We start from the raw sequence: 25,945 nt of genomic DNA, 5'->3' as shown, positions 1-25,945 counted from the left end.
CAGACCTCTTTTCCCTCCTGCCTGAGAAGGGAAGCTGTGATCACTGTGACCTGGCTGCGATGAAGGCAGAGGCTTCCAGGAGGCAGGATGCTGACAGTTTGATCTGTGATTTGATATTTGTATGTACAGACAATACTCTGGTAGTCATATGTTCCGTGTGTGTGTTTTTGTGTTCTAGACTCACTTTATCATCCCTCTGCCATTCAGCTTTATTTTCTCTCTGTTCTTGTTTTTTTCCTTTTTCATTCTTTCCTTTGGTTTCTAACTCTGTTAGTAGAATGCAAAGCACATGGAGACTTCAGTAACTTTAACACACCAGAGCTGATAAAATGTCTTAAGAGAACCGGAGAGGCAATTTATACCACTTTCAGATCAACATCGTTTCAGTGAAGATTCCTGGTATCTGCTTACCTCTGTTGGAATGGCCTGGCTAACTAGAGGCAGGATGTGTCTTTATCTAATAAACTAAGAAACAGAAGTTTCCTAGATGATCTCTCCCTCTTCTCTTTTCTCACCTTATTGCCTTTGGTCTGGAGACTTTCTTAGCCCTCCTTAATCTGTTTTGGGGGTTCTGTTGGTCTAAGACAGATTTGTAACATTCTTGTTTTTCTTTCTAGTCTGTGATTTGAATCTTCTGCTTTCCCAGTGCAGCTTTGAATTGGCTTCTTTAAAACCCCTACATAAAACCTCAAGTGACCAATATGTGGTCTCATTATGGTATTTTGGGTTAAAATAAAATGAGATTGAGATTGCCTTATTCAAGGCACACAGAATTTCCCTTTGGTAAATGTGTCTGGGTGAGTGAACACAGCAATCTCAGAAGAGTGTATGAGCCAAAACAGACTTGGTGGGGGGGTACGGATAAATATTAGCTAGATTTCCGTAGCTTAGCGTGCCAAGTATTCATCCCAATTTGATTATACTGGCCAGAGATAGCAGGAAAGACAGCTGGTAACTTTGGTCTAGTCTCATGCATTTCTGGTATAAATGATGAAGCCAGGCTCTTCTGTACACATTTGTGTGGACAGTGGTGTAGAGGAGGTTGGTACCAATGTATTTTTGGAGCTCTGAAAAGAATAGGAGAATCTATAGTACTCTATGGCTTTTCATTCAGGGAACTGCTGACTTTAAAAAAGCCTGAGGATTTGGAAGCATCTATAATCTTAACAAGGTTGGCTGTGCCCTTGGCCATTCTTTAACTTATTTTATTGTGCCTGTTATAGTGGACATAGGGGGACCAAGGGAAAGGCTGGCATTTTTGGAAAGTGGTCCAGGGCAGACCTAGGAATTATTGAAAGTGCCATGGCTGCTGCTTCTCAGTGTCTTTATCAAAATATAGTACTTGATTGGATTGATTACAATCAAAGCATGATGGCAAACAGATTCCCCTACTGCATGTAAATCAAGTTCCTACAGCTAAGTGATGTGTCACAGATACCTTTTTTAGTATAGAAGGAAAAACTTTGGCAGAATGTAGAACTGTGCACTTAGAGAAATTTAGAACCTTTTTATATGACCCATGCCAGACCAAGTTTGGAATTATAGATAAAGTAAAAGGAATGGGGGAAAAGAGAGCTTTTTAAAGGAGAAGGCAAGGAGGCCTTAAAGTTTTTTGGCTGGAAGCAGTTTTTGCCTTTGCCTTTGCCTTTTTTGTCTATTTTTGAGCAGTTATCTGTAAAGCAATTTAACATATGGAAGAGGGAGTAGTATTTTAGAAACTAGGTCAAAAGAACTAGGTGTGATTTAGAAGTGTTGTCTTTACTGAAAAGTTGATATATACTCTCCTGGGTAAAGCTCTGTTTGAAAGGCTATGTGACCCTTGCTTCTCCATGTATCCCTTAAGTGTACCGTATCAATTCCTGATTAATGACAAATAGATAGGGAAGAAAATGTCTAAACCTACTTAGTGCTTCATTCTTAACCTACTCAGTTGGGCTGTGGTCCATCCACAATAAGGTCCTTTCCCTAGTAGAAGCACCAAAGGATGGTTTGTGGGAGGAAATACTTTTTTCTGATGTCAACCTGTAACACCTCGTGTGGGTAGTAAGGTCTGTATATTGTTAAGTTTTTAATTATTAAGCATATACTGGAAGGCAGTATACCAACCTATTTTCCTTGTATACCATCAAGTTTTCTTGGACTTTGATCATATGCCCCATTTCTCAAGAATTTTCAGGATAAGAACTTTTTTTTAGCTCACTTAATTGTCCAGTCCTGTTACTGAAATATTGTCTAATTTAAAGCATACAATAGTTGGGACTTGCCAGTCTGGTAAGAAGTCTTGTGGCAAAACTTTTTTTGAAAAACACGTGAGTACCTACCTACCATTTGGCAGTTGCTTACAGTAATGTAACAGCTACTTAATGAGCTTCTACAATGTATCAGGCAACAGGATTCATAATGCCATGGAGTACTTTCTAGTAGGGAAAGATATAAATAAATAATTACAAATAACTATATAATTATAATTGTAATTAATGCACTGGGGAAGTACTGCCTTCAGTAAATTATTTTCCAACTATTTTATAAAGTAAATTTTTATTTATGGTTACCTTGGCTAGTGGGTGACTTTGTACTGTTGGGCTCTTGGGATAGGTACCAGTCAGTTCTGATTCCCTTTCCCATCACTGCTCCAGGGTCAAGTGTTACAGGAAATTCTCCATCTCAGATTGGACTTGTAATGGGCTAGAGTCCATTGTTTCTCAGTGAGGCTCTTCTTTGTGTGGAGATGCATGGCAGGAAATTTGGCATCCTGCTCCCCAGGTAATAAATGCCAGTAATACCACAGAATCACTGTGATAACCAAAAAGGCACTTTCGTACTTTGTTTCCAAACACTTTTCAGGGCTAGTATTGCCCTGGTTGAAAACCATTGGGCTTTACTGCCAGGATTCTTGGAAGGAGCTATTGAACAGATTCCTTTGGGAGAACAGACTGAAAGTAGGTAGAGCTTGAGAACTGGACTAGTCAACCCTTTTGGTGTCTAACGTGTGTGTGTGTGTGAGTGTGTTTGTGTTTAAGTCTTCTTTATTTTTAAAAAATATTTATTTATTTTTGGCTGCGTTGGGTCTTCGTTGCTGCACATGGAGGCTACTCTTCGTTGCAGTGCACGGTCTTCTCATTGTGGTGGCTTCTCTTTGTTGCAGAGCACAGGCTCTAGGCACACGGGCTCAGTAGTTGTGGCACACAGGCTTCGTTGCTCCGCGGCATGTGGGATCTTCCTGGACCAGGGCTCGAACCCATGTCCCCTGCATTGGCAGGCGGATTCTTAACCACTGCGCCACCAGGGAAGTCCTGTATTCTTGTTTTTTAAGTGGGTATTTTGAAACTTCTTTCAGCTCCATTCTGCTTTTTCTCCTATTGAGTATGGAGAGGGGGAAGTAATTTATTTGTTAGTTAACTTCTAGTTGACCACTTTGGGTTTCTGGTCTTGAGTGTGTGGGACCAGACCTTGGTCTGGTTTCTAAGCTTTATTGCTTAGACATTTGGGACTTGTGTAGGATGATAATAGCTAACATTGTGGGTGCTGGAGGATATAGCAATCAAACACAGACACATACCTTGTATTCTAGCCTTGCAGCTTATGTATTCTAGTCTAGGATATAGACATTAAATAAGATAAATAGGTAAACTTTAGCATATAGTATGCTTAGTGATATGTGCTCAGGAGCAAAGTTAATCAGGGATCAACTGTAAGAAGTGTGCAGGATTGAAATCTTAAATGGGTACACCAGGGGAGGCCAAATTGAAGTGATATTTGATGTGAGAGAGCTATACTAATACCTGAGAGAAGAAAGAGTATTCCAGGTGGAGAGATCAGTGAACACAAAGACTCTGAGGCTGGAGCATGTCCAGCTGGTTTGAAGAACAATGTTTTGTTTCGTTTTAATGTATTAACTTACTTCATTCAACCCTGAGGGTGCTACTACTGCCGTGTCTATTCTGTTGATGTAGAAACTGAGGGACAGAGAAGTTGAAGGCATTGTGGAGGCAGAGCTCTTAGGACTTAACTGTGTTGAACCAGAGCATTTCCTCTCAGCATGAAAGAGGTTAGGAATTGCCAAGACCTCTAGAATTCCACTTTCTCTTTCACAGTCCCCTTTCTTTTCCTCTTTTAAAGTAGGAAAGTTTGTTTTACACACGGATGTCTACCTTCCCGGAGTTTATGTTCTAGTCTAGGATACAGACAGTGAACGAGGTAAATAAGTAAAGCATATAGTATTGTTAGCAATAGGTGGTCAGGTGAACAACAAGACAGTCGGGGATTAAGTATAAGAATTTGGGAAATCTTGGCTTTGAGAATGCTGCTTATTTGGGAATCTGAGGTCCATTCCTGGTTTTTCTCTATTGGCCAGGCACTGCCCTCTTCAGACCATAGTTTGGCTAAGGAAGCTGAACGTGCATCTGAGTTCTAGAGTCATTCTGTGCTGGAGATGGGAGGAGATTTGGAGGGAGGCCATGCAGCCCAAATGCTCCCAGACTGGACATGAGAATTGCCTGAGGAGATTCCTGGCCCCATCCCAGAGCTGCTGATTCAGAATCTAGAGGGCGGGATTCAAGTGTGTAGCTGAGGAGGTTAAGGTACAACCTGGTTAGTGCCTACCCCTCTCTCCCCAGCTGGTCAGAGAACTGGGATTGAAACCCAGGCATTCTCTCAGTCTAGTGTACTCTTTTCACCGTGTTGTAATGCGGCCTTACTCTTGAGATTAAAAAGCTGTAAACAAGGGGATGTTTAATTTTATCAAGTGGCATTTCATTCTTGTTTAATCATTGTCTTGGGCCCTTACTGTTTTATATATTATATCCCTGGGTTTTAAGTAGTACCTGAAGAATTCTTTCTCAAGAAGGTATGTGTCTTTTTTAGAGGCTTTTGTAATTCATTGGAAATCGGGAAAAATTGGTTAGCTAAGTTTGGTCTTCCAAAAAAGTGATCATCATTTTTGGAAGAGCACTTTCTCTTTGAAAGGTGGCTAATGAAAGTGCTCTGGATGAGAAGAACTTTATCATTTGTTGGGGAATTTATTACTTTAGTGCTCTACTTGCTTTATTTGAAGAGCTCTTTCAGGACCCAACGAAGAAATAAAGAAATGCCAGCCACCTGGTTGTGGTTTTTCTGTCACGCCTCTTCTGGGCGGACAGCTGCGAGGTGGTTATTACGGTTGGCTCTCATCATTTGTTTGAGTTTTGTGGACGATTCAGTGACTTTTCCCCCTTTGGTCTCTTTTTTCTACCCTTAGTGAGTTTTTTTCTGACTCTGTGGTCTGGAAGGATGGAGCACAGTAGCCTAAGTATCTCTGAGCCAGGGAGAGAGCCAGGCATCTTGTCTTGTTCTCTATCACTTTAGAGACAGTGTGGGTTGGAAGGTCCTGAGTCTGTTGTCAGGTTGCAGCCCCTCCTAGGAGTTCGGTCAGCTTGATGCTTCAGGTAATGTCTTTGAAATGGGCTCTTACTTAAGGCTGCAAAGGGGAATGTGCCCTGATCTTCAAGAATCATTTCTGTAAACAGAATGGGGTAGAAAGAACTTTTAATTGACTTTGGATTTTTTATTTATATTCAACTTGGACACTTACGGAACATTGAAAGAATTTTTTAAAAAACTCTTTCCGGTGGTAGTTGTAAACTAGTTGTTGGTAATTCCTCTCTCACCACAGGCATATGACCAGTTTGTTGAGAACTGGAATGAACTAGAACTAAAATGAAAGAATTGTTTTCAGTCTCTTGTGAAGTAGAAAAATGGGGTGTTATTCTCAGGTTATGAATGATAAGAAACATAGGCTGAGTGGGTTGATCTCCTGGGTCAGGTGTTGGTACATCTGATGAGAGATTTTTATTTTCTTATCATTAGTATAGCTTCAGGAGATCGTTAGTGATGTCTCTGGTGAGGCCAAATAGGAAGTGAAGAATCTCTTATTATCCTGGGTCACATAAACAGTGTGGGCACATGACTGTTTAAATGCAAAACAAAATGAAGGGAAGGAGTCTCCTTATTTTAGGAGGCAGGGTCTGGGATAGAACTAAACACAGGTTTCTGGGCAGTTTTTCCTTGATTGGGGTTGGGCCCCTAGACCAGTCTTCAAAGCCATGAAGTGTACTGGAGGAGTGAGAAAAAACAGGATGAGGATACAGATGTCTGTGTGGCTGGGGAGGGGGGCACTATGAGAATGATTTATGCTGGTCAGCTCACGTGTATCGGGGTGCAAAGGGTGGTTCTCTCTATGGAATCTACTCTGTCCTTCCTCAGACTGAGTGTGGGGCCACGTGGAGCTTGCAGGAAGCTGAGAGCACGTTGGTTGGGAGAGGCCTTAACTTTTGTATTTATCCCTCCCTGGAATGCTCCTCAATAGGGGAGCGTCCCATAGGGGAACTGGATCAACAGCTGCCGCCTGTCCCTGTAATCACAGGAAGCCAAGGCCGGGTGCCTTTGTATGGGAGCTCCACAGCCAGACAATAGTTTGTGCTGGCGGGGCCATGTGGCGAGTCACGTGACCTGGGGCTGTTTTCTGCCGGGGTCCTTACCCATCTGTTCTTTCGGCTCTTTCTGGGTTATCAGGCGCCAGTCCAAGTCCTCCCAGGCAGCCAGCTTCATGGCCAGAGATTACGAGCACTAACCTTCCTGGCAGGGGTGGTGTGGCTTCGCGTTTATGCAGATTAGCCATGTGTTTCTCACTTCAAGGCGTTCCACAGGAAAAGCCTTTTCCTGTGTTTGGCTCTCAGTGGGCGGTTCCCAGCTTACTGTACTGGGACTCAGCAAGCAGCAGGCGTGCACGAGAGGGATCACAGTACACTGGCCCCCTCCCATTCCACCTCCAGTGCTACGTCACCACAACACAACCGCTCGAGCTCTCATACTGTTGGTGTCATTCATTCGGTGCCAAGATTGCTTTAAAAAATTCCCTTGGCCCCAGTTCAAACAGGAGTACAGCTGGGATGTGTTAGATTTTAGGCAGTCTGCCCTCAATTTGAGATGAGTTATAAATAGCAGTGCCGACTTCCTTAACTACCGCTCTCTGAGGTAAAATGCAGGTTAATTACTGTGGGAATCAATTAGGTGGTTCTTTTGGTTAAAGAGCCAGGGTTGCTTTTTTTAATTGTTATTATTAAAAGTCATACAACAAATCTGGCCAGGAATAAATTGAAAGCGCAATGAGTAAGAAATAATATTCTAGGTTTCTACTGGCCTCAACTAGTTGGCATTTAGGGTGACAGGACAAGTGGTAGTCAAGACTTCTGCTTTCTGATGGACACATTTTTGGCAGCCCAGTCCATCTCTCTCCAGTCATGTTCTTGCTGGTCCTTGGGTACCAAATCTGGCTCCTTTGGTTTGCTACACGGTCACTTCCTTTCTGCATCTTTGGATTGGGACTGAAGCCTGGAACTTTCCTCAGTTGGACTTTTATTTCAAGAAAATTAAGAAGTTTCTCTTTCCTGGTGCCACTGCATGTGGTGTGGTGCGTTTTGGTGAACAGTATCTCTCATTTTGAGGTTGGAGTCCCTGGCCCCGCCTTCTCTGCTCTCTTCTCAATCAGTTGTGATCAGACGTTGGAGAATTTGAAGTCCAGTGTGTTATATCTCAGCAACCCCTTAGGTCGTTATGGCTTTCCTTGGTGCAATAAGAAGTTGTAAGGGATTCCATTAGCCCTCTGATCTGGAGGGGCTTTTAATTCCATTGGCTTAGAGCAGGGAAACTCTGTGCAAGTGGCTAGTCTGTAAGCTGTTTGTTCTGAATATATTCAAAGGGACCAGCCTGCTAGGCGTCCTTGCCTTTGATGCCTAGGGAAACTGCAACTTTTGATGCATTTCATTTGGCAGGCAGTTTGTAACACGTCCAGTGATCTGGAAAGAGATAAGTGGTGAATAGAGATGGGGGTTTTCTTATGGCTCTTTTCCTCTTTTTTATTTTTATTTTTTATGAATGCAGGAGAGTATATAGCAGGGGGCCCGACTTCCCTGATCAAGGGGGCAGCATTTTCCTCTCAATTATGTGTCTTTGTGGCAGAGCCTTTGCTTTTGAAGTGTAATCACAGTAATCTACTCCTGTGGTTTCCCATTGAAGGGATTTCCTCTCTGTCTTTCCCAGAGTGGAATCTCTGGCTCTTTGGTGTTTCCCATCCTCTGCCTCTTCCTTGGTGCCTGCAGACTGCTGATACTGGTTTTTCTATCTTGTATGTAGTAGGGATTTTTCTGGTCTGAAATTGCTACTTTCCAAAAAAACTGATTAGTGAAGATTTAAGGCCCCTTCTCTGTTATGAAAGATTGGAAGATGACATTTCATCTATAACTGCAAATCACAAATCTTTCACAGTGCTTTTAAGTGTCAGAAGTGTGAGTTCAGTCCCTGCCTACCTCCCCTTCTGATATGAGCAGATGTTTAACTTTGACATGAGACCAGAGTAATCTGGTTGAACTGAATATATTTTAGTTGCTAAGCTGTGTATTCCGTTTATTATAACCCTTTAGTGAAGGGAAGGGGTCAGAAATCTAATGTCCAGGAAAGGGAAATGTCTTAATTTCATTTTTTAGAATAAGAATTTTTTTAACTTGCGTTTATTTTTAGTCTGCAAGGAGTTTCTAAAGTTAATGGAAGAATCCTTGAACCCTTTAGTAGCTGTCCTCAATTGGGAGTGCAGGCATCCTGATGTGAGAGATGGGGCGGGGGTGGCTGGTAGGGGGGAGTAACTTGCCTTTAGCCTTTTGTTTTTAAGCAGTGTGTTTGTGGATGCCTGTGTGGTTTGACGACCTCTCTGGTTATAGGAGAGAGGCACTTAAGGATGGCGCTTAAGATTCTCCTCAGAGGTGTGCTCATTCTTCCTTGACTGTTTGTTCTACCCTCCCCTTTGCTTTTTCAGTTCAGTCCCCATTTTTTTCTACCCTCAAAGTCATAACCTGGTTTAGGGGTGTCCCTGGCCCTTTGGCTAGGTGGTTTAATCTAGGCTTTCTTCCCATAGTATCCCCTACCCACTTCTTAAAGTAGGGCAGCCTGGCACAGTGAAGTTCCTGAGCCCTAGTTCTGCACTTGGGGTCTTTGGGGGCACTTTGAAGATAAAATACCTGATCTCCGATTTCCGAGAACTTGGTCTCGAGAGATGCAGTCAGTTAGCTGGACAACTAAGTGCTAAACCTATGATTCTGACTGATTTTACAATAGGACATTTAGAAGTGTGAAAGAACAGAATGTGCTAAAGAAGTGGGAAGTGGCTTCATGTTGAAGGGTTGGGTTTCTGCTGGTGGAAGCCATTGTGGACAGGAGGGCAGGGCAGGGTACTATTGCGTAGAGCTGGACATGTGGGAAGTCTGGCATGAGGCTGAAAAATGCGTAGAACCGGAGCACTGTGGCAGACTTTAGAGCCAGGCAGAAGCACTATTTATCATTATTGATAATAGCTACTATTCATTGGGCGTTTAAGTACCAGGCACTGTGTGAAGTGTGTTATGTGCGCTTTATGTTTTTTTTGTTTTTGTTTTTTGGCTGCGTTGGGTCTTTGATGGTGTGCGTGGGCTTTCTCTAGTTGCGGTGAGCGGGGGTTACTCTTCGTCGCGGTGCGTGGGCTTCTCATTGTGGTGGCTTCTCTTGTTGCAGAGCACGGGCTCTAGGCGCGCGGGCTTCAGTAGTTGTGGCACACGGGCTCTAGAGCACAGGCTCAGTAGTTGTGGTGCACGGGCTTAGTTGCTCCGCAGCATGTGGGATCTTCCTGGACCAGGGCTCGAACCCGTGTCCCCTGCATTGGCAGGTGGATTCTTAACCACTGCGTCACCTGGGAAGCCCCAGTTATGTGCATTTTAGTTAAAGAATTGATGTGCTCAAGGTCAGACAGTTAGGATTTGAACCCAAGTCTATCGATTTATTACTTTCTTTGCTCTTTCTGTTTGATACTGTACATGATGTAGTAGGTACGAAGTTTGGGGCTGTTGTTGAGCAGGGAGAGGTGAAAATGATTTGTGAGTATTGCTCTAGAACTGTGCAGTCCAATATAACCACCAGCTACATGTGGTTATTTGAATTTAATTAAAAGTAAATAAAAAGAATTCAGTTCCTCAGTCACACTAGCCATATTTCAAGTACTTAATAGTCACACAACACAGAAAATTTTATTGGGCAGTGTTTCTCTAGATCACTGGTTCTCAGCTAGTAATATACATTAGAACTAGGGAATTCCCTGGCGGTCCAGTGGTTAGGACTCGGCGCTTTCACTGCCGTGGCCTGGGTTCAATCCCTGGTTGGGGAACTAAGAACTAAGATCCCGCAAGCCATGCATTGCCACACACACACACACAAACGAATCATCCAAGGATCTTAAGGGGTTTAGGGGGAGGGAGCCCAAGCCTTTCTAGACCCACTAAATTGGAATCTCTAGGGAGAGGCCTGGGCATTTGTGAAGCTTCTCACATCTGGTCTGTAGCCGTGGTTAATAGCTGCTGCTCTAGAAGCTCCGTAGTAACCATGGTAATGACTGCCCCTTGTGTGTTGAGGAGATCTAGACTGACAGAGATACCCAGAGTGGGCTGGTCTCTGTTCAGCAAATGTAGTCTCTTCACCGGGGGGCCACATGGACAGCAGCTGCAGTCTAGGACAAGATGAGAATCTCCTTGTTATTTGCGGCATGATGTGGCCGTGTAAGCCCCTGAGTTTTTTGTAGGAGAGAATGGTGATGTTTTGGCTCCATTGCCAGGTGTATCTGGGGAAGACCACATGCTATTTATTACTCACTAGTTCGGTTGTTGAATTTGAACTTCCTAAACAGGCCCAAAAGAATCCACGTGACTCCAAAGTTATGATCGGGAATGTTATTGGAGCTTCTGATACAGAGGCAGGTCTGGGCAAAAATTGTTTAGTTATGATTGTTGGAAATAGCACTTTAATAATATTGACATGTAGTAGTGATTTGGGACACGGTTTTACTATGATTCTCGTAGTTTAGAAACTTGGAGGTTTCAGTGTTAACCTTTTAAGGTGAGATTTCAGCTGCAACCTAAGAGAGAACTTCGTTTCTGCTTTTTTTCTGTTAGTATTTAGAAGAATAGTCTCTGTGGCTTTTTATCTTATCCATTTTCCTCATGACAGCTCGACTTCCTCATTATTATAAAACACTTAGGTAGTGTGCTGCAAAAAAAAAAAAAAAAAAGTGTGTGTGTGTGTGTGTGTGTGTGTATATATATATATATACACACACACACACACACATACAGAGAACCAATTGTTTGAGTGTCCCCCTCCCCTTATTTTGGAGGGGTTTGTGTTGTTGTTTTTTTAAGGTTAGAATAATTTATTAATTACAGAATGATAGAACCAGAAGGGACCCTAGGTGTAACCGAGGCCAGTGGTTCTTAAAGTATGGTGGTCCCTGGACCAGCAGCATCAACATCACCTGGGAACTGCTGTAAACGCATATCTTAGGCACCCCCCTCAACCTACAGAGTCATATTCTGGGGATGGGTCCCAGCAGTGTGCGTTTTAACAAGCCTTCCGGCTGATTCTGATGTATTCTGAAGCTTGAGAACCACTGAATTCCTTAATATCTACTCCCCATCCCCAATTTAAAATTCAGTTTTCAAGTTTTACGTGAGGTCCAGGCCTACTCGGCAACTTGGGTGTATCTATTTAAGTACTTAGAGATACTCCCTCCTTCCCTTCTCACCACCAATAGATATAGGTAGGCATCTCTGGGAGGGGAAAGTGTGCTGGGCCTCTGTTCTACGTAGCTCCAATAAGATAAAATTATGTCAGAAAGTGAATGAGTTGACTGATCCTGTTGCACCACAAAGAGCTGGAAGTTATGTTTGTAGCCAAATACCTATGAGCTTTGAGGTTCCATTATTGGTACTTCTGTATCTTGTCTTTTAGAGAGACATAATCTCTACCCGCCTTACACCCTCAAGTTCTTGACTATTAAAGGAGGTGAACTTTTCAGTTGAGTTGTACAAGGCTCTAAATAAATTCAAGGTCACAATTCCCTCAACAACTGTAACTTAGCTATGATACCCAATTGGAAGAAAGCATAAATTTAAGTCCTCGTGCCATAGCACAACTGGGCTCTGGATGTGCAAGGAAATAAGTTTCCACTATTTAAAGAATAAAAACATCTAGATGCTTGTGTATTTGAATTCCCTACCACAGTATTAAAGCATCAGTTTTGGTGTTATTGAACAGGATCATGGCAGAGTATAGCAGCACCATCCCCTCCCAACTGAAGGGCCTTTGTTGTCATTTTTCTGTACCATAGAGTACGTGTATTCATTGCTCCACACCTGGCCCGTTCCTTGGATCTCAAGTAGTACCACACTTATAAAGTAGTATATAGCTTAGAAGATGCTTTCACAAACTGGTGGTGTTTCCATTTTACATATGACAAAATCAAGGTTCTGAGGAAGGTTAAATGACTTGCTCAAGGGTTACTAGGTCTGTACCATTACTTTATTTCATAGTAACTGTTTTCCTTTATGGCATACAGACCTGTATGCCAAGGTTTGTGTTCATATTGGCTAGAGGACATCAAAGCTTCAGGTTAATGAAATGCTCTTTATTTTGTAGCCATCCAGTCCAATGGATCAGATGGGCAAGATGAGACCTCAGCCATACGGCGGGACTAACCCATACTCGCAACAACAGGGACCTCCATCAGGACCGCAGCAAGGACATGGGTACCCAGGGCAGCCATATGGGTCCCAGACCCCGCAGCGGTACCCGATGACCATGCAGGGCCGAGCGCAGAGTACCATGGGCGGCCTCTCTTACGCACAGCAGGTAGATGTTGACTCCGATTACCTTAATCCTTGTTGCTGTCCAAGATGTGGTCTTCAGCTGTAGAATCAGAATGTGTCTTTGGTTTCCAAACCTCTTGAAAGGAACATAGGCCAACTGACTCAGTTAGTTTCACTGTGCTACGTATAAGGCCAAGGTTGTGGTCACCATCGCATGTATGCTTGAAGGAAAACTGCTCCCTGGCCACCTGCTATACGTATCTGTCTTCTTTGACCTGGCTGGCCTGCTTGTACCCACTGAATGGCGATCTCTGAAGGAAGTGGGAAGAAAGAAAAAGGCAGTGGCTGAGCACCAATCCACTGCTACCAAGAAAAACCACTCATACCATGTGCCCTGGGGAGAGAAGAGGCCCTTCATGTTCTCAAGGCCTTCAACATACAGCTGTCTGGTTTAAAGTGAATGTTTAGAAGGGACTGGGAGTAGCAGGAAAAGGGAAGATTGAGCAGTAAAGATGCTAACAGTGCTGTTGCAGATGTTAAGATTTTACTCATCTCCTTTTATCTGACCATCCACACCATCATCTTTTTATGGCCATTTTTTGTTTTGACAGCATTTTCTACCATTTATGTGTGAGTGATATTCATACTGAAAATGGTGAGGGATAGAATATAAGACGTAACTTTACTTCTAATACTTGAAAGCAAAGTATGCCCTTATATAAAATCACTTTTTTTTTTCAATGAGAAAATGGAGGAGAGTTGGGAAGGATATTATTGGTCTTTTTTTCCCCCCTCCTTGCCAGATGTATCCCTGGTACCTAGAGTAGTGCCTGGTACAAGTAAGTAAGCAAGTAGGCTGTCAGATACTTTTTGAATGAAGACTAAATGAAAAAGAGCACCAGGGTAGTTTAGTGATTGGCATACCACCTGGATTCTAAACCCTAGGTTTTCAGTCGGCTGAGCCAGCCTGCTCTTGACTCTTCGTTGGGGCTGGGATACAGATTCCTAGCGCTTATAAAAACAGTCTAGGCCATGATAAAAGGAGTAGACTCATTGGTGAAAACAGCTGTTCTTGAACTCTTGTAAGTTGACCAGATTTTTATTAAATAGTGTAAATTTTCTGCGAATGAATGTAGTCCACTTCAGAACAAACCAACTAGGAACTCAGCCTGGCTGTCCTTCCTGGCTCAGTTTAACAGGGTTGGTAGAAAAACCCTGGGCCTTCTAACTGTGAGGCTTGGCTTGCTGGCTTTGTATACCCACTTTCAGGGCATGGCTTCTGACATAATCACCTTTCTTCATCCAGAAGGGTCAGTGCTAAAAGTATCCTTTCCTTTTACAGATTCCACCTTATGGACAGCCAGGCCCCAGCGGGTATGGTCAGCAGGGCCAGGCTCCATATTACAACCAGCAAAGCCCTCACCCCCAGCAGCAGCAGCAGCCCTACTCCCAGCAGCCACCATCCCAGACCCCTCACGCCCAGCCTTCATATCAGCAGCAGCCTCAGTCTCAGCCACCGCAGCTCCAGTCCTCTCAGCCTCCGTATTCCCAGCAGCCATCCCAGCCCCCCCATCAGCAGTCCCCAACCCCGTACCCCACCCAGCAGTCCACCACCCAGCAGCACCCCCAGAGCCAGCCCCCCTACTCACAGCCGCAGGCACAGTCTCCTTACCAGCAGCCGCCACCTCAGCAGCCAGCATCCTCGACGCTTTCCCAGCAGGCTGCGTACCCTCAGCCCCAGTCTCAGCAGTCACAGCAAACTGCCTATTCTCAGCAGCGCTTCCCTCCACCACAGGTAAGATGCCTCTTCCTCATGCCCTTCCCTACGTGTGACCGCAGACTTTGGGGGTTGGTGTCATGAGAACTTTGCCGTACAGAATTGGTTCTCTGATTGAACTAATTAAGATATAACTGCATAAAAACCTGTAGCTCTCCATACTCATGAAATAGGGCAATGGAAAGTTGCATAGGCAGAAAAGAAATAAAGATAACGGGACTGATTTTTTTTTTTTTTTTTTTTTCTTTTTTTTTAAACTCAGAATTCAGAACTTGAGCATCCAAGTTAGTTTGGTCTTTTTTAAAACAGTCGCTTTGGGAGGCTGTACTGTACATTCATCCAACTGCCGTTCCATTCTGCTATTGCTCAAAATATTTTGGAGCCCTTCATTTGAAATTGCTGTAAGAGCTGACATCACATTCTTTAGAATATTCTCAGTGATAGCAAATCCTTTTATTTTTTTGAGAGTGGATTTGATTTTGGGAAATAGCTAAAATTCATTTGTAGCCATGTCTATGAGCAAGGTAGGTGATAAAGTCTAAAAATAACAATTTGGGCTTTATTCTTTAAGGAGCAAAAAAAGGAGAATGACTGAGTGATGACAGGTCCATTAAAGATTTTGTGCATTGGTGGCATTGTTGGAATAAATTTCTTTAAAGGAAGCAGTACTCATTTTAATGCAGAGGTCCTAGTGTGAGTGTTTTGTTGGTGTTTTTGAATCAGGTGGTCTCATTCCTTGTTAGATATAACTTGTAGTTAGCTAGACTTTAGCATTTATCCCCAAGTAACAGCTTTCTGTGGGTGGTGATAAATGGTCAAGAGTGCCATCAGAGAGTCTTATGTCCACTGTTGACATTCTTAAGAGCCACAACTTGTTTTTTTCTGCCTTTGGATAATATTGTGTGTGATTGGGCAGTCTCTCACACCTAGCTTCCCCTGTTTGAGAGAGTCCCATAGGCCTTTCATCATGAAGCAAGCTTGCCTGGTTTATCAATACCAGGCTCTCACGGCTTTTGTTTTTCTTGTTTTAGGAGTTATCTCAAGATTCATTTGGGTCTCAGGCATCCTCAGCCCCCTCAATGACCTCCAGTAAGGGAGGGCAAGAAGATATGAACCTGAGTCTTCAGTCAAGACCTTCAAGCTTGCCTGTGAGTATTTCTGCCACCCTCTAAAAGATGATGGGGGCAGAGAGAAAAGCAAAGAAAACCAGTTTCTGATTGGATGTTTTGGTGGTATTGAGCTAAATGAATGACGAGCTATTCCTTGAATTCAGGCTCAAAATTCTGAATAGGAATTTATGGACTGACCTTATAGAATGTCTGTTTTGGTTGCCTGCCCAGGGAAGAATATGTGTGTGATCTCTGTTTAGAGATCTAAACACTGTTTTAAAGTTTTTTTGTTTGTTCATCTTACTTTTGAGGGCTTAATTTTTAGGTGTTTGTCTGAGCGGTAAGCTAGGAGGTAGGATCTGGGGTGCATTCAGCATGGATTGTCACACTGAGCATGGCGGAGTAAAAGCAAATTTTCTAGTTGTTTTGTGTGAATAGGTGCTTTTGTCCAGTAGAGTTTTTGGTGCCCAGATGCTTGATTAGTGTTTACAGAATGGACTGACAGTATCCTGAGAAAGACCGTGTGGTCTGCTGATTAAGAGCTTGGGCTCTAGAGTCAGAGTTCCTGGGTCTGCATTTTGACTCTGCCGCTAACTCTGGATCCTTGAGCAAGTCAGTTAACCTCTCCATGCCTTAGTTTTTGCATCTGTAAAATGAAACTCTTAAGTACCCACTTCATGGAGAGGTTAATATTAAATAAGTTAATATAAAGAGAGTACTGGTGCTTGTAGGTGCTCCATAAATGTCAGCTGTTATCATCATCATCTTAGAGGGACTATACTTGATACTCAGAGGCAGTTAACACCAACTATTTAATAGTAGGCTGGTTCTGGGAACATTTACCTTTGGTCTTAGCTCTGCCACTACACGTGGGCAAGTCACTTAGGCTGGGCACAGGAATAAAATGGGATGTTCTGAAATCTAGTAAGACTGCAGGTAGCAAACCCTTCATTACAAATCTGACTTCAGTTTAGGAAATGGAAATTCAGCCACAGGTGCAAATAAGATTCTTTTGAAATTTTGATTCTACTTGGATTTGAAGCTTGTCTCTTCATTTATCCTGACCTTGGAGAAAATGGTTTTGGGATCTTTAAGGAATAGGTGGGAGGCAGGAACTCACTTCATCATGAAGCCTCCATGGCTTCCCCTGAAGATCTGTGAGCCATAACCTTGGTAGGGCAAGGTCTGTGGAGTCCCTCAGCACCTGTAATTCAGGCTTCCCAGGCCAGGATGAATAGCTATTGTCAGATGGGACTTCTGAGACTGTTGACTTTCTCAGCTGAGGAATTGGGGGAGGAAGTGTCTGAATAAGGCAATCACTCTTTGTTCCCTTCTCATTAATGTCTGTTGCAATCCTTTTCTGCATCCTGAACTTCACTGGAATGTGCTTTTTAACCTGATTCAGTCAGAACTGTGTAACCACTCCCTCGTCATCTATGGTCTGTGGCTGAATCTGGGTGAGGTACTATTGTGGCAAGAATCCAGATCGGTGGATTTCTACCAGTGCTGTAAGTTGCTCCTCATCAAAAAGTTTCTGCTTGTTTCTAGTGACCTTTTGATTGAACTGTATTTGATAGTTTTCAGTCCTGAGAAACCTAGCCTACAAACATGTAGTGTGTCTTTTAAGGGTTGAGAGCCTTATACTGTTGAGTCCAAGAGCTTGATTTGACCTTCCGAAGTGAAGACACTGGTAGCCTCTTGGGCCCAGGAGAGGGTTGTTCCTGGGTTAGCCTATCACAAGGAGCATTCCCAGGTTCAGGCTTCTACTGTAGATTCATACAAATGGTTCATTTGCTTTGTAGTAGAAGCTCCGTGTGAGAGGTGAGCTGGCTGGGTTATTGGCATCTTGTTTGTTGAACTGCTTTTTATCCCTCTGCTACTTGGACAAAGAAACAAAAGGTGGTTTACTCTTCGAAATTTTGGTTTGATGCCAGATTTGCCTAACCAGGCTGGGGAAATAGTCACATCTGAAGAAGGGAGAAGGCTGGATTCCCTGCAAGGGGCCCACTCCTTTCTTAAGCAAGTGTGTTAAGGGAGCCCTAAGTTCGCCAGTGAATCCCTCCACTCAGCACGTGTTTGTTTGACTCCAGAGCAGATGCTATGCTGACTGGAGGGCAGCCCCATCAGTGTTCCACATCCCTCTTTTCACTCATTCGCCTTTCCGGCTTAGCCCTAAAGGCATTACGATTGTGACCCTTGACTTAAAGGCTCAGTATGGTTTCTGATCCTGATTATTACAAAAATTAGATTTTGAGGAGTTTTTGCTCAGCTATTAATGCCAAACCATTTAGCTACTGTTATCCTGATTATGTTATCCCTCTATTAAAACCCCTCAATTATTTTTCATTAATCTTAGAATAAAATCCAAAATCCTTATTATTACGAAGGCTACTCTCCGCCCCCCTCCCCGCCCCCCCTTTCTGGTTTAGTAGGTCTGGAGTGAGGTCTCAGAATTTGCATTTCTAACAAATTCTTGATGCTGCTAGACCAAGGATGGCACTTTGAGAACCTCTGCTTCATCCTTTTTTGCTGTCTGCCCTCTCTCAGTTTCTGTAAGGCCCCATGCCTTTTCTGCTTCCAGCCCCTTGCACACAATCTTCCCTTTGCCTAATACACTTTTCCCGTTCATATTTCAGACTACATCTTCAAGATAATTTCCTCAGAAAACTCCTTCCTAATCAAGCTTCAAAACTCAGCTTAAATAACTTCTATGATGCCTTCACTGACTAAAGACAGTTTTTTAAAAATTAATTAATTAATTAATTTGGTTGTGCTGGGTCTTAGTTGCGGCAGGCAGGCTCCTTCGTTGTGGCATGTGAACTCTTAGTTGCAGCATGCATGTGAGATCTAGTTCCCTGACCAGGGATCGAATCTGGGCCCCCTGCAATGGGAGCACCGAGTCTTAACCACTGTGCCACCAGCGAAGTCCCTAAAGGCAGTTTTTATTTTATTTTTTTAAAAGCCTGCAATATTTAAGATATATGAAAAGGTATAAAAAATAATTAGTTGCCTGAGTACCCATCTTTAGAAACCAAACCTTGCTGACACCAGGTAAAAGCACCTTATATAGCCCAATGGGATCACTTCCCCACCCTTGTGCCCCGAGAAGCACTATCCTGTATCTGAGCGTTTTTTGCTCCATCTTGCTAGAGTATTTTGCTGATACTTCTACGTTGTTGGGTCTTTTCCGCTAGACAGAAAGCTCCTGGAGAGTAGGCATTGTATTATTGACCTCTGTGCCCATAACACCTATCGCATTATACCCAAAACCAGTGGTTCTCTACCTTGGCTGCATGTTAGAATTACCTGGGAAGCAAATGATCTTTAAAACAAATGGCAAGGGTTCACAGAGTTCTGATTTGTTTGATATGGGGTGAGGCTTGGGCTTTGGTATGCTTAGAAGCTGTCCTGGGTGATTCTGATTTACAGCCCCTGTAGAGATCCACTAGTCCAAACTATGTCAGGTTCCTTTACTGTAATAGACCATCTTAGTGCCCATGCTTCTTGTCAGTGCTTATCTCAAGGGTAATTTCAATTACTTATTCCAAGCTTAGTGAGGGTAGACTTGCTTTGTCTTGCTCAGTGCCATCATAGTGCCTGGCATATAGTAGGTTCCAACTCATTGAACAAATAAACCTGAGCAGATTCATTGATCATCCAAAAAGTGTATGGCTGACAGGGGACAGCATGACCATATTGCCAGATTGTTGTTTTCACTGCTAGTGCAAGGCGGTTATCACAGACTGTTATGGGAATGCCCAAACTTCATTTTAGAGGATAGATTAATTTATTTGTGCTTCCTGACAGTGGCCTTAGGAAGAAGTGGGGTTGGGGTTTGTCATTATCTTATAGCTACCACTTCACCTTATGTTAAGAAGGTTCTTGGGACTTCCCTGCTGGCGGTCCAGTGGTCAAGACTCTGTGTTTCCATTGCAGGGGGCACGGTTCAGTCCCTGGTCAGGGGAAGTAAGATCCTGCATGCCACACGGTGCAGCCAAAAAAAAAGAAAGAAAGAAAGGAAGAAGGTTCTTGTAAGGGGTGGGTGAGCAAATCTCTAGGTGTTTCATTAAGTCTTCAGTTTTCTTTATTTTGGGTCAAAATCTGTAAGGGAGTCATCTGTAAATTGGTTTCTGACTTTTGATTATAGTCATTTTTGAGAATGACTCGGAGTTGCATCTTGAAAAGCTTCTATTTAAGTGATTCATTCAAGTGTATGTGGTTCCCTTGGAGTAATGACTGCTTCCCCAATTTTTCTTACTGCAGCGCATTTGTAAATTTACATGTTAGTCTTGAAAGTGTACCTGGGATAGAGTTTCCATTCAGTGGTGCAAAATGGATATAGGATTAAAAGCCTTGATGTGGTAGAGGTTAGCTATATCACTGCTTCTCAAACTTCAGCATGCATTAGGAATCATCTGGAGATCAATTAGAACAAGATTACTGACCTCTACCCAGAGAGATTCTGATTCAGTAGTTGTGGGGTAGGACCCAAGAATTTGCATTTCTAAGAAGCTCTCAGGTGGTGCTGTAGTTCTAAAGACCATACTTGAATAACAATGAGCTTTGGTAGTCCTTTGAAAAGGGAAGAAAAAAATGGCTAGACTAGGAAGCCACAGTGGCAACTTGAATAATAGTGGTGACTTACACTGACTCTTGATGATCTGGAGGGAAGACTGTGGGTTGAAAATGAAGGAAGAGAGACTTGGGAGAGACAGACTGCCTGCAGCTGTGCCCCCTGCAGTTTATTCCAAGGTTAGGGCAGCCCTTGCGTTGCCAGCACACCCTGGGAGCTCTCAGCTCTGTGGCACTCATTGCTGGATCCCTTGTATAAGTTGTTCACCAAGTCCTAGTCTACCTCAGAAATGGCTTTTAAATCCCTTGTCCTTCCTCGTTGCCTTTCTTTCAGGCCCCCATTATCTCTCACCAGGTGTTTTGCTAGAGTCCTGACCTGTTTCTTTTCCTTCCAAGTCTGTCCTCAACATAATCACCAGAGTGATCATCTTAAAAAATCAACCTTGGCAAGTTACACCTTTGTTTTAAAACCTCTGGGTACTTGTTGCCTATAGGTTTAAGCCCAAGTGTGACATACAAGTTCCTTTGTGATCTGGAGGATTGAGGATATTTTAAAAAGAAAAAAGTAGGTAAGTTCCCTGTCTTACCTGTAAAACCTGGCACCCTGTTTGCTGTGGTTGTCATAGAGGAGGCAGAATAAGCATTAGACAAGGGTTGAACTTCGATGACCTCTGAGGTAACCTGAACTCTTAAGTTGGTGATTCTGAATATGACATGGTTGCAACCCTCAAGGATCCTCCTCTGTTTCATTAGTAAAATAGATGGAAGAATGTGTGCCTGAATGTTACAATGAGTGCTATCAGGGCTTGGTGAACTCAGTGATCCATTTATGTCTAAATAGTAGAGGGAAGACATCATGGCAGAAGTTCAGTTAGAATGAACTAGGTATAGATGTATTGGGGTGGTTGGAAAGGAAAGTACAGCCTGAGCAGAGGCTAGGTGGGGGTGGGATGCAGTGTGGATAACACTTAGGGGGGCTGGTCAGGATCAGGCTTCCTGGGGTGGGGAGTAACAAACAGGATGGAAAGCTAGATCACAGGGGCTGGAGCCCTGGTAGGATAAGTGAGCCATTTGGATCTGATCTCATAGGCCTGCAGATATGTAATTAGGGCAATAACATGATGAAATTAATGTTTTACAAAAATGATCCATTGGTGTGTAGCATAGTTTGAAAAGGGGATAGTCTGCAAGCAAGGGGATAAGTTAAACTGTTGAAATAGTTCTGGTGTTCAGTGGAGTTCTACCCCTCTGTCTCATTTACATAACCACCTAGTCTTAGTTGTGAGATGCACGGGAAAGAATCTATAGAACTGAGAATAAGTGCATTCTACTGGCTGGAAAATTTAACAGTGTTGGTATACTGGGTTGGGGCGGGGGTGGGGGGATCTCATTGACAGAAATAGAAAGGTTAATGGGAAAACTCATTTTTGAGGAGAAGTTAAGTTCCATATAGTGAGATATTGAAAAACAAATGCTTAGTTACTAGTTGGAGATAGGAGACTGAAACTTGGGTAAGAGCTGAGTCTGGATAGAACTTGAGAGTTGTCTGCATAGTGGTTAATAGTTAAACCACGGAATGAAGTTAAACCATGGAATAGTTAAACCTCCCAGACCATGCAGCATGGAGAGAGGAGCCAGATGGAGCCCTGGACAATGCCTGCGGTCACTGAGTAGAAGCGCCCAACACGTAGCTGGAGAGATTGGAGGGGGACCAGGATTGTGTCATATTTCCATATTTCTGGAAGCCAAGGAAGGGACAAAGATGGTGTGCATCTGAAGTATTTTCAAGGAATATAAAGTTAGATTTGTCATGAAGCAGGTTATTGGGATCCTTCTGAGGTAGGGAGAAGACCTGATTTCTGAGGGCTGGAGGGAAGGAAATGAGCAAGGGAAAGGTGTAAGGGTGGCGAGCACTCTTGAAAGGCATGGAAGGAGGAGGCAGCTGAATCGGCCTGAATTCCTCAGCTTCATCTCAAGACCCACATGTGTATAAAGCAGATAGGTATAGAATGGTGAAGTTGCTGGCAGAACATGAGGAAGGTATAAACAGGCACGTCTTCCAGGAGTTGCGAGAGAAGGGAATCAGGGACACTGGGTTAGCTTAAAAGGGACACTATATCCTTGACTGAAAAAGTCTCGGAGGCTGCCATTGAAGATCTCAACCATATTTGTTTGCTCTGGTTAGATAGGAGTGGAAGTTGTTGATGCCAGGAGTGAGGTGAACAGGAGTAGGATTTTTAATGTCTGTTAAATTATCTAAAGATATTGTTGTATCGCTTGGATTTCCAAGCCCTTCTTTAGATTTCTACTTAACAACAAAGTAGCTATTAGCACTCATGCTTTACTACTGTGATGTTCTCAAATCTTGAGAGCTTGGGTTATAGTGATCTGGCAAGAGGAAATGGGAGGAAACTCTTGTAGAATCTGAATCTTAGAGGGCAGGAGTGAAGCCAGGAAAGGATCTACAGCCAAAACGAATCTTCCTGGAAGGGCAGGAATTGAAATGTATTAAGTTGAATAATCACTTCTATTTTACATAAGAAGAAACTAAGGCTCAGAATTGGGATTTGAATCCAGCTTTCTCTGATATTTTAGATGAAATATTTCCTTTAGCATCCCACCCAGCAGAGGAAAGGCATGGACAATCTGATTCTCTCTTAATGTTTAGCCAAAAGCCTCAACCCTTTGTCATTTAACATTTACTAGATTTGTCCTAAAAGAAGAGTATAAGTGGATTTCCATTTCCCTTTTTTGCCCAGACCTGCCTGTGATGGAGGCATAGATGAATTGTGAACTGAAGGCACAGGGAGGAGTGGGGGAGGGAAGATGGCCAAATCTATAGGTCAGGCCTGCTGGAGGAACTAACCAACTAGGGAATCACCTCAAACAGTGAAAAGTTGACAAAAGTGGTTCTTCAGTTTCCTTGTGTTGTATGGGAGCCTGTTCTGTGCCTTTTAAAATTTTTTTTAAATCTATTTTTTAAAAATATTTATTTATTTATTTATTTTTGGCTGCGTTGGGTCTTCGTTGCTATGCACGGGCTTTCTCTAGTTGCGGCCAGCGGGGGCTACTCTTCGTTGTGGTGCGTGGGCTTTTCATTGCGGTGGCTTCTCTTGTTGCGGAGCACGGGCTCTAGGCACGTGGGCTTCAGTAGTTGAGGCACGCAGGCTCAGTAGTTGTGGTTCACGGGCTCTAGAGCGCAGGCTCAGTAGTTGTGGTTCATGGGCTTAGTTGCTCCTCGGCATGTGGGATCTTCCCGGAACAGGGATAGAACCCGTGTTCCCTGCATTGGCAGGTGGATTCTTAAGCACTGCGCCACCAGGGAAGTCCCTGTGCCTTTTTATAAAAACAGTGTCCTGATTAATGCTAAAACTTTAATCAGTTAGATCCTTGGTACTGGGGAAAATGTGGTCCATTATCTAGCAGCACAGATATCACCTGGGAGCTTGCAAGAACTGCAGATTCTTGGGCCCCACACTAGCTTTATTGAATCCAACACTGTTAACAGGATCTCCAGGTGATTCATGTGTCTTATGGTTCTGAAGCAAGGAGGAGTTAGGCCCTGAAAGCTGAGAGTAATATTTTCAAATAAAATATCATGCCAGAGACTTTGGAATACAATAAATTTTACCGTGTCTAGTAAACCAGTTGTTTTGTGGGTGCTCTGGGGCCCTGACTCTCTGTGCCTACAGTCCAGACCCTATTATGGGGCCATCTGCAGCTCCCAGCATACCTCTGCAACCTCATCTCTGGCCACTCGGGTGTGCCTTAAGCTCCTCACAAGCCGTGGTCCTTCCTGCCATTGTCCTTTTGCTTAAGGTGTGTGTGTGATCTCTGCTTCCCACCCCCTCGCCCCACTTTTTTTTTTTTTTTTTTTTTAATGCCCAGCAAACTCCTACTTTGGCTTCAAAACCTAGCTGTGAAATACCTTCTCTGGGACTTCTTCCCATTTTCTTCATGTTGGCGTAGCATTATGCTGGTACTTCTGCTTGAGCACTCAGGCCTGTGTCTAATACCTGTGTTAGGCAAATACTTAGTAAACCTTTGTTGACTAGCCCCTAGGTTCTTGCTACCTACCTGATCTTGGGCACCAGCTTTTTGTTGTCTAGGTTTATTGGTGAGGGGCGGGGGAGGTGACAGAAATTCTCTAAAGGCTTAAAAAACTGGAATGTTTGAAGGATTTTAATTTTACACTGTTAGTGTTTCCTTTCGTCACATTTCATGGTAAGAGGAGGCAGGACCAACGGTTTTTGCCTAGGTTTTCGATGGCTTATTTTTAAAGGGATAACAGAAAATGTCACTAGCAATTTTGGTACCCAGAGAAGCTGGGCCATTCTGAGGTTGGTGACCTGTTTTCTTTAAATCTGACTGTGTATCTATGCTTGCTCCCCTTGAACTGTAATCCAGGTGCTCTTAGAAAGTCTCAGAAAGGAAATCCCCACCCCCTCTCACATATCTGCCCAGACTGCTCAGAGCAGCTTGTACCCTGTCCCTTCTCTAGAACGCCGGTTCTCTGGCAGGACTAGCCAATCTGCTTCTCCATCTTAGTCACGCTGCTTTGGCCCTGATACTGCCTGGCGCCTGCTGGAGCCTGTGCTGCTTGCAGCAGATTACTGTATGCTTGTTCCTGGGCCCGTTTCCTGTTTCTATTCTAGTTGCTGGTGGCTCAGCTCTGCTTCCTGCCTGTGTGTCTCACACAGATTCCTCTCGCTGGAACCTTTTGTTTTCTTCGGAACAACTTCATTCTGAAAACTAACTGAGCCTTATGTCTAGTGTGATGGCTCCTGGGCTCAGTTAACGTTACTGAGGACTGGTGGGAAGTACCCCATTCCCACCAAGCATGTCATTTGGATTTGACCTTGTTTTTCAGTTTGTCCCCAGTCCTGCTACAGGAAGCTGGTGGTTCGTTACTTCAACCAGAAATTGGTATAAGAAGATAAACTGGGATCTTGTAGGCCAAATGTGTCTTCACTCATTAGCAGTGCAGGGCTGTCAGGACTGTTGTGCCCTGGTTCTTTACCACCTGGAGTATGTAAACATATTTCCTGCTGCTGAGGAAGACAGTTGGTACCCTTTCTAGCCCAAGCCCAGAGAATACTTATTTGGGCTTGGGCAGGTAATGCTATCCTCAGCAGAGTAAAAGCTTACAGAGAATATAGGGATGGAAAGGAAAGCATGTGCTGACTCAACCTTCCTACTTATGTGAGCAGTTCAACACCCCTCAGAGCTTAGAGTGGGAGGGAGAAAGTACAGGAAGGTTGTAAAAAGGGAAGAAGTGAAGGAGGTTGTCTTGGGCAAATGTATTTTAAAGTTCTAGGCTTCCCCATCTTGCCCATTTTTCCCCAGAAGACTCTGACTCAGGGAATATGCTTTGTGAATAATTCTCTTCTTTCTCCTTCACAACTACTCTCTTGGGATCATCTGACAGTACTGTGTCAGATAGAGTGGTTTCTACACCGAACCTAGGCCATGCTAAACCCTAGGTATGTTTAATAGAGAAGGATTTAATATAGGGAATTGGACTTAAAAATTGTTAGGAGGATTGAGGGGAGTATGCTCTAGGCTCGTCCTCCAGGAATCGGGATCTAGACCTAGATTTGACCCACCAAGGGAACTCCTGCTTGTGAGTCACTATCAGACTGAGTGCTCTAAATCTGCTATCTAGGGGTCAGTAAGCTGGAATCAAGAAGCAGCAGCTGCTGCTACCAGAACCAGCACCCAGTTAACTGGAAGATGACACCAAAATACTCCTGTAGAAACAAGTGAAGGAGATAGAAGTATGATCACTGCCA

At 43.5% G+C, this 25,945-nt stretch overlaps 1 protein-coding gene across 5 annotated transcripts in view; it reads left to right on the top strand.

The window, feature by feature from the left end:
* ARID1A (AT-rich interaction domain 1A) overlaps positions 1 to 25,945 on the top strand; it is a 75,534-nt gene that overhangs the window by 19,345 nt on the left and 30,244 nt on the right. For all 5 annotated transcript variants that reach the window (XM_082349106.1, XM_082349102.1, XM_082349104.1 and 2 more), the window contains exons 2-4: positions 12,526 to 12,738; positions 14,038 to 14,490; positions 15,504 to 15,620. In XM_082349106.1, coding sequence (XP_082205232.1) covers positions 12,526 to 12,738; positions 14,038 to 14,490; positions 15,504 to 15,620 — 783 coding nt within the window. The remainder of the gene's footprint in view (positions 1 to 12,525; positions 12,739 to 14,037; positions 14,491 to 15,503; positions 15,621 to 25,945) is intronic.

The sequence above is a fragment of the Balaenoptera borealis genome (genome assembly GCF_965194805.1).
Source record: "Balaenoptera borealis genome assembly, chromosome: 1".
In the NCBI taxonomy this organism is placed as follows: Eukaryota; Metazoa; Chordata; class Mammalia; order Artiodactyla; family Balaenopteridae; genus Balaenoptera; species Balaenoptera borealis.
This window is presented reverse-complemented; position numbering and strand designations above follow the sequence as displayed.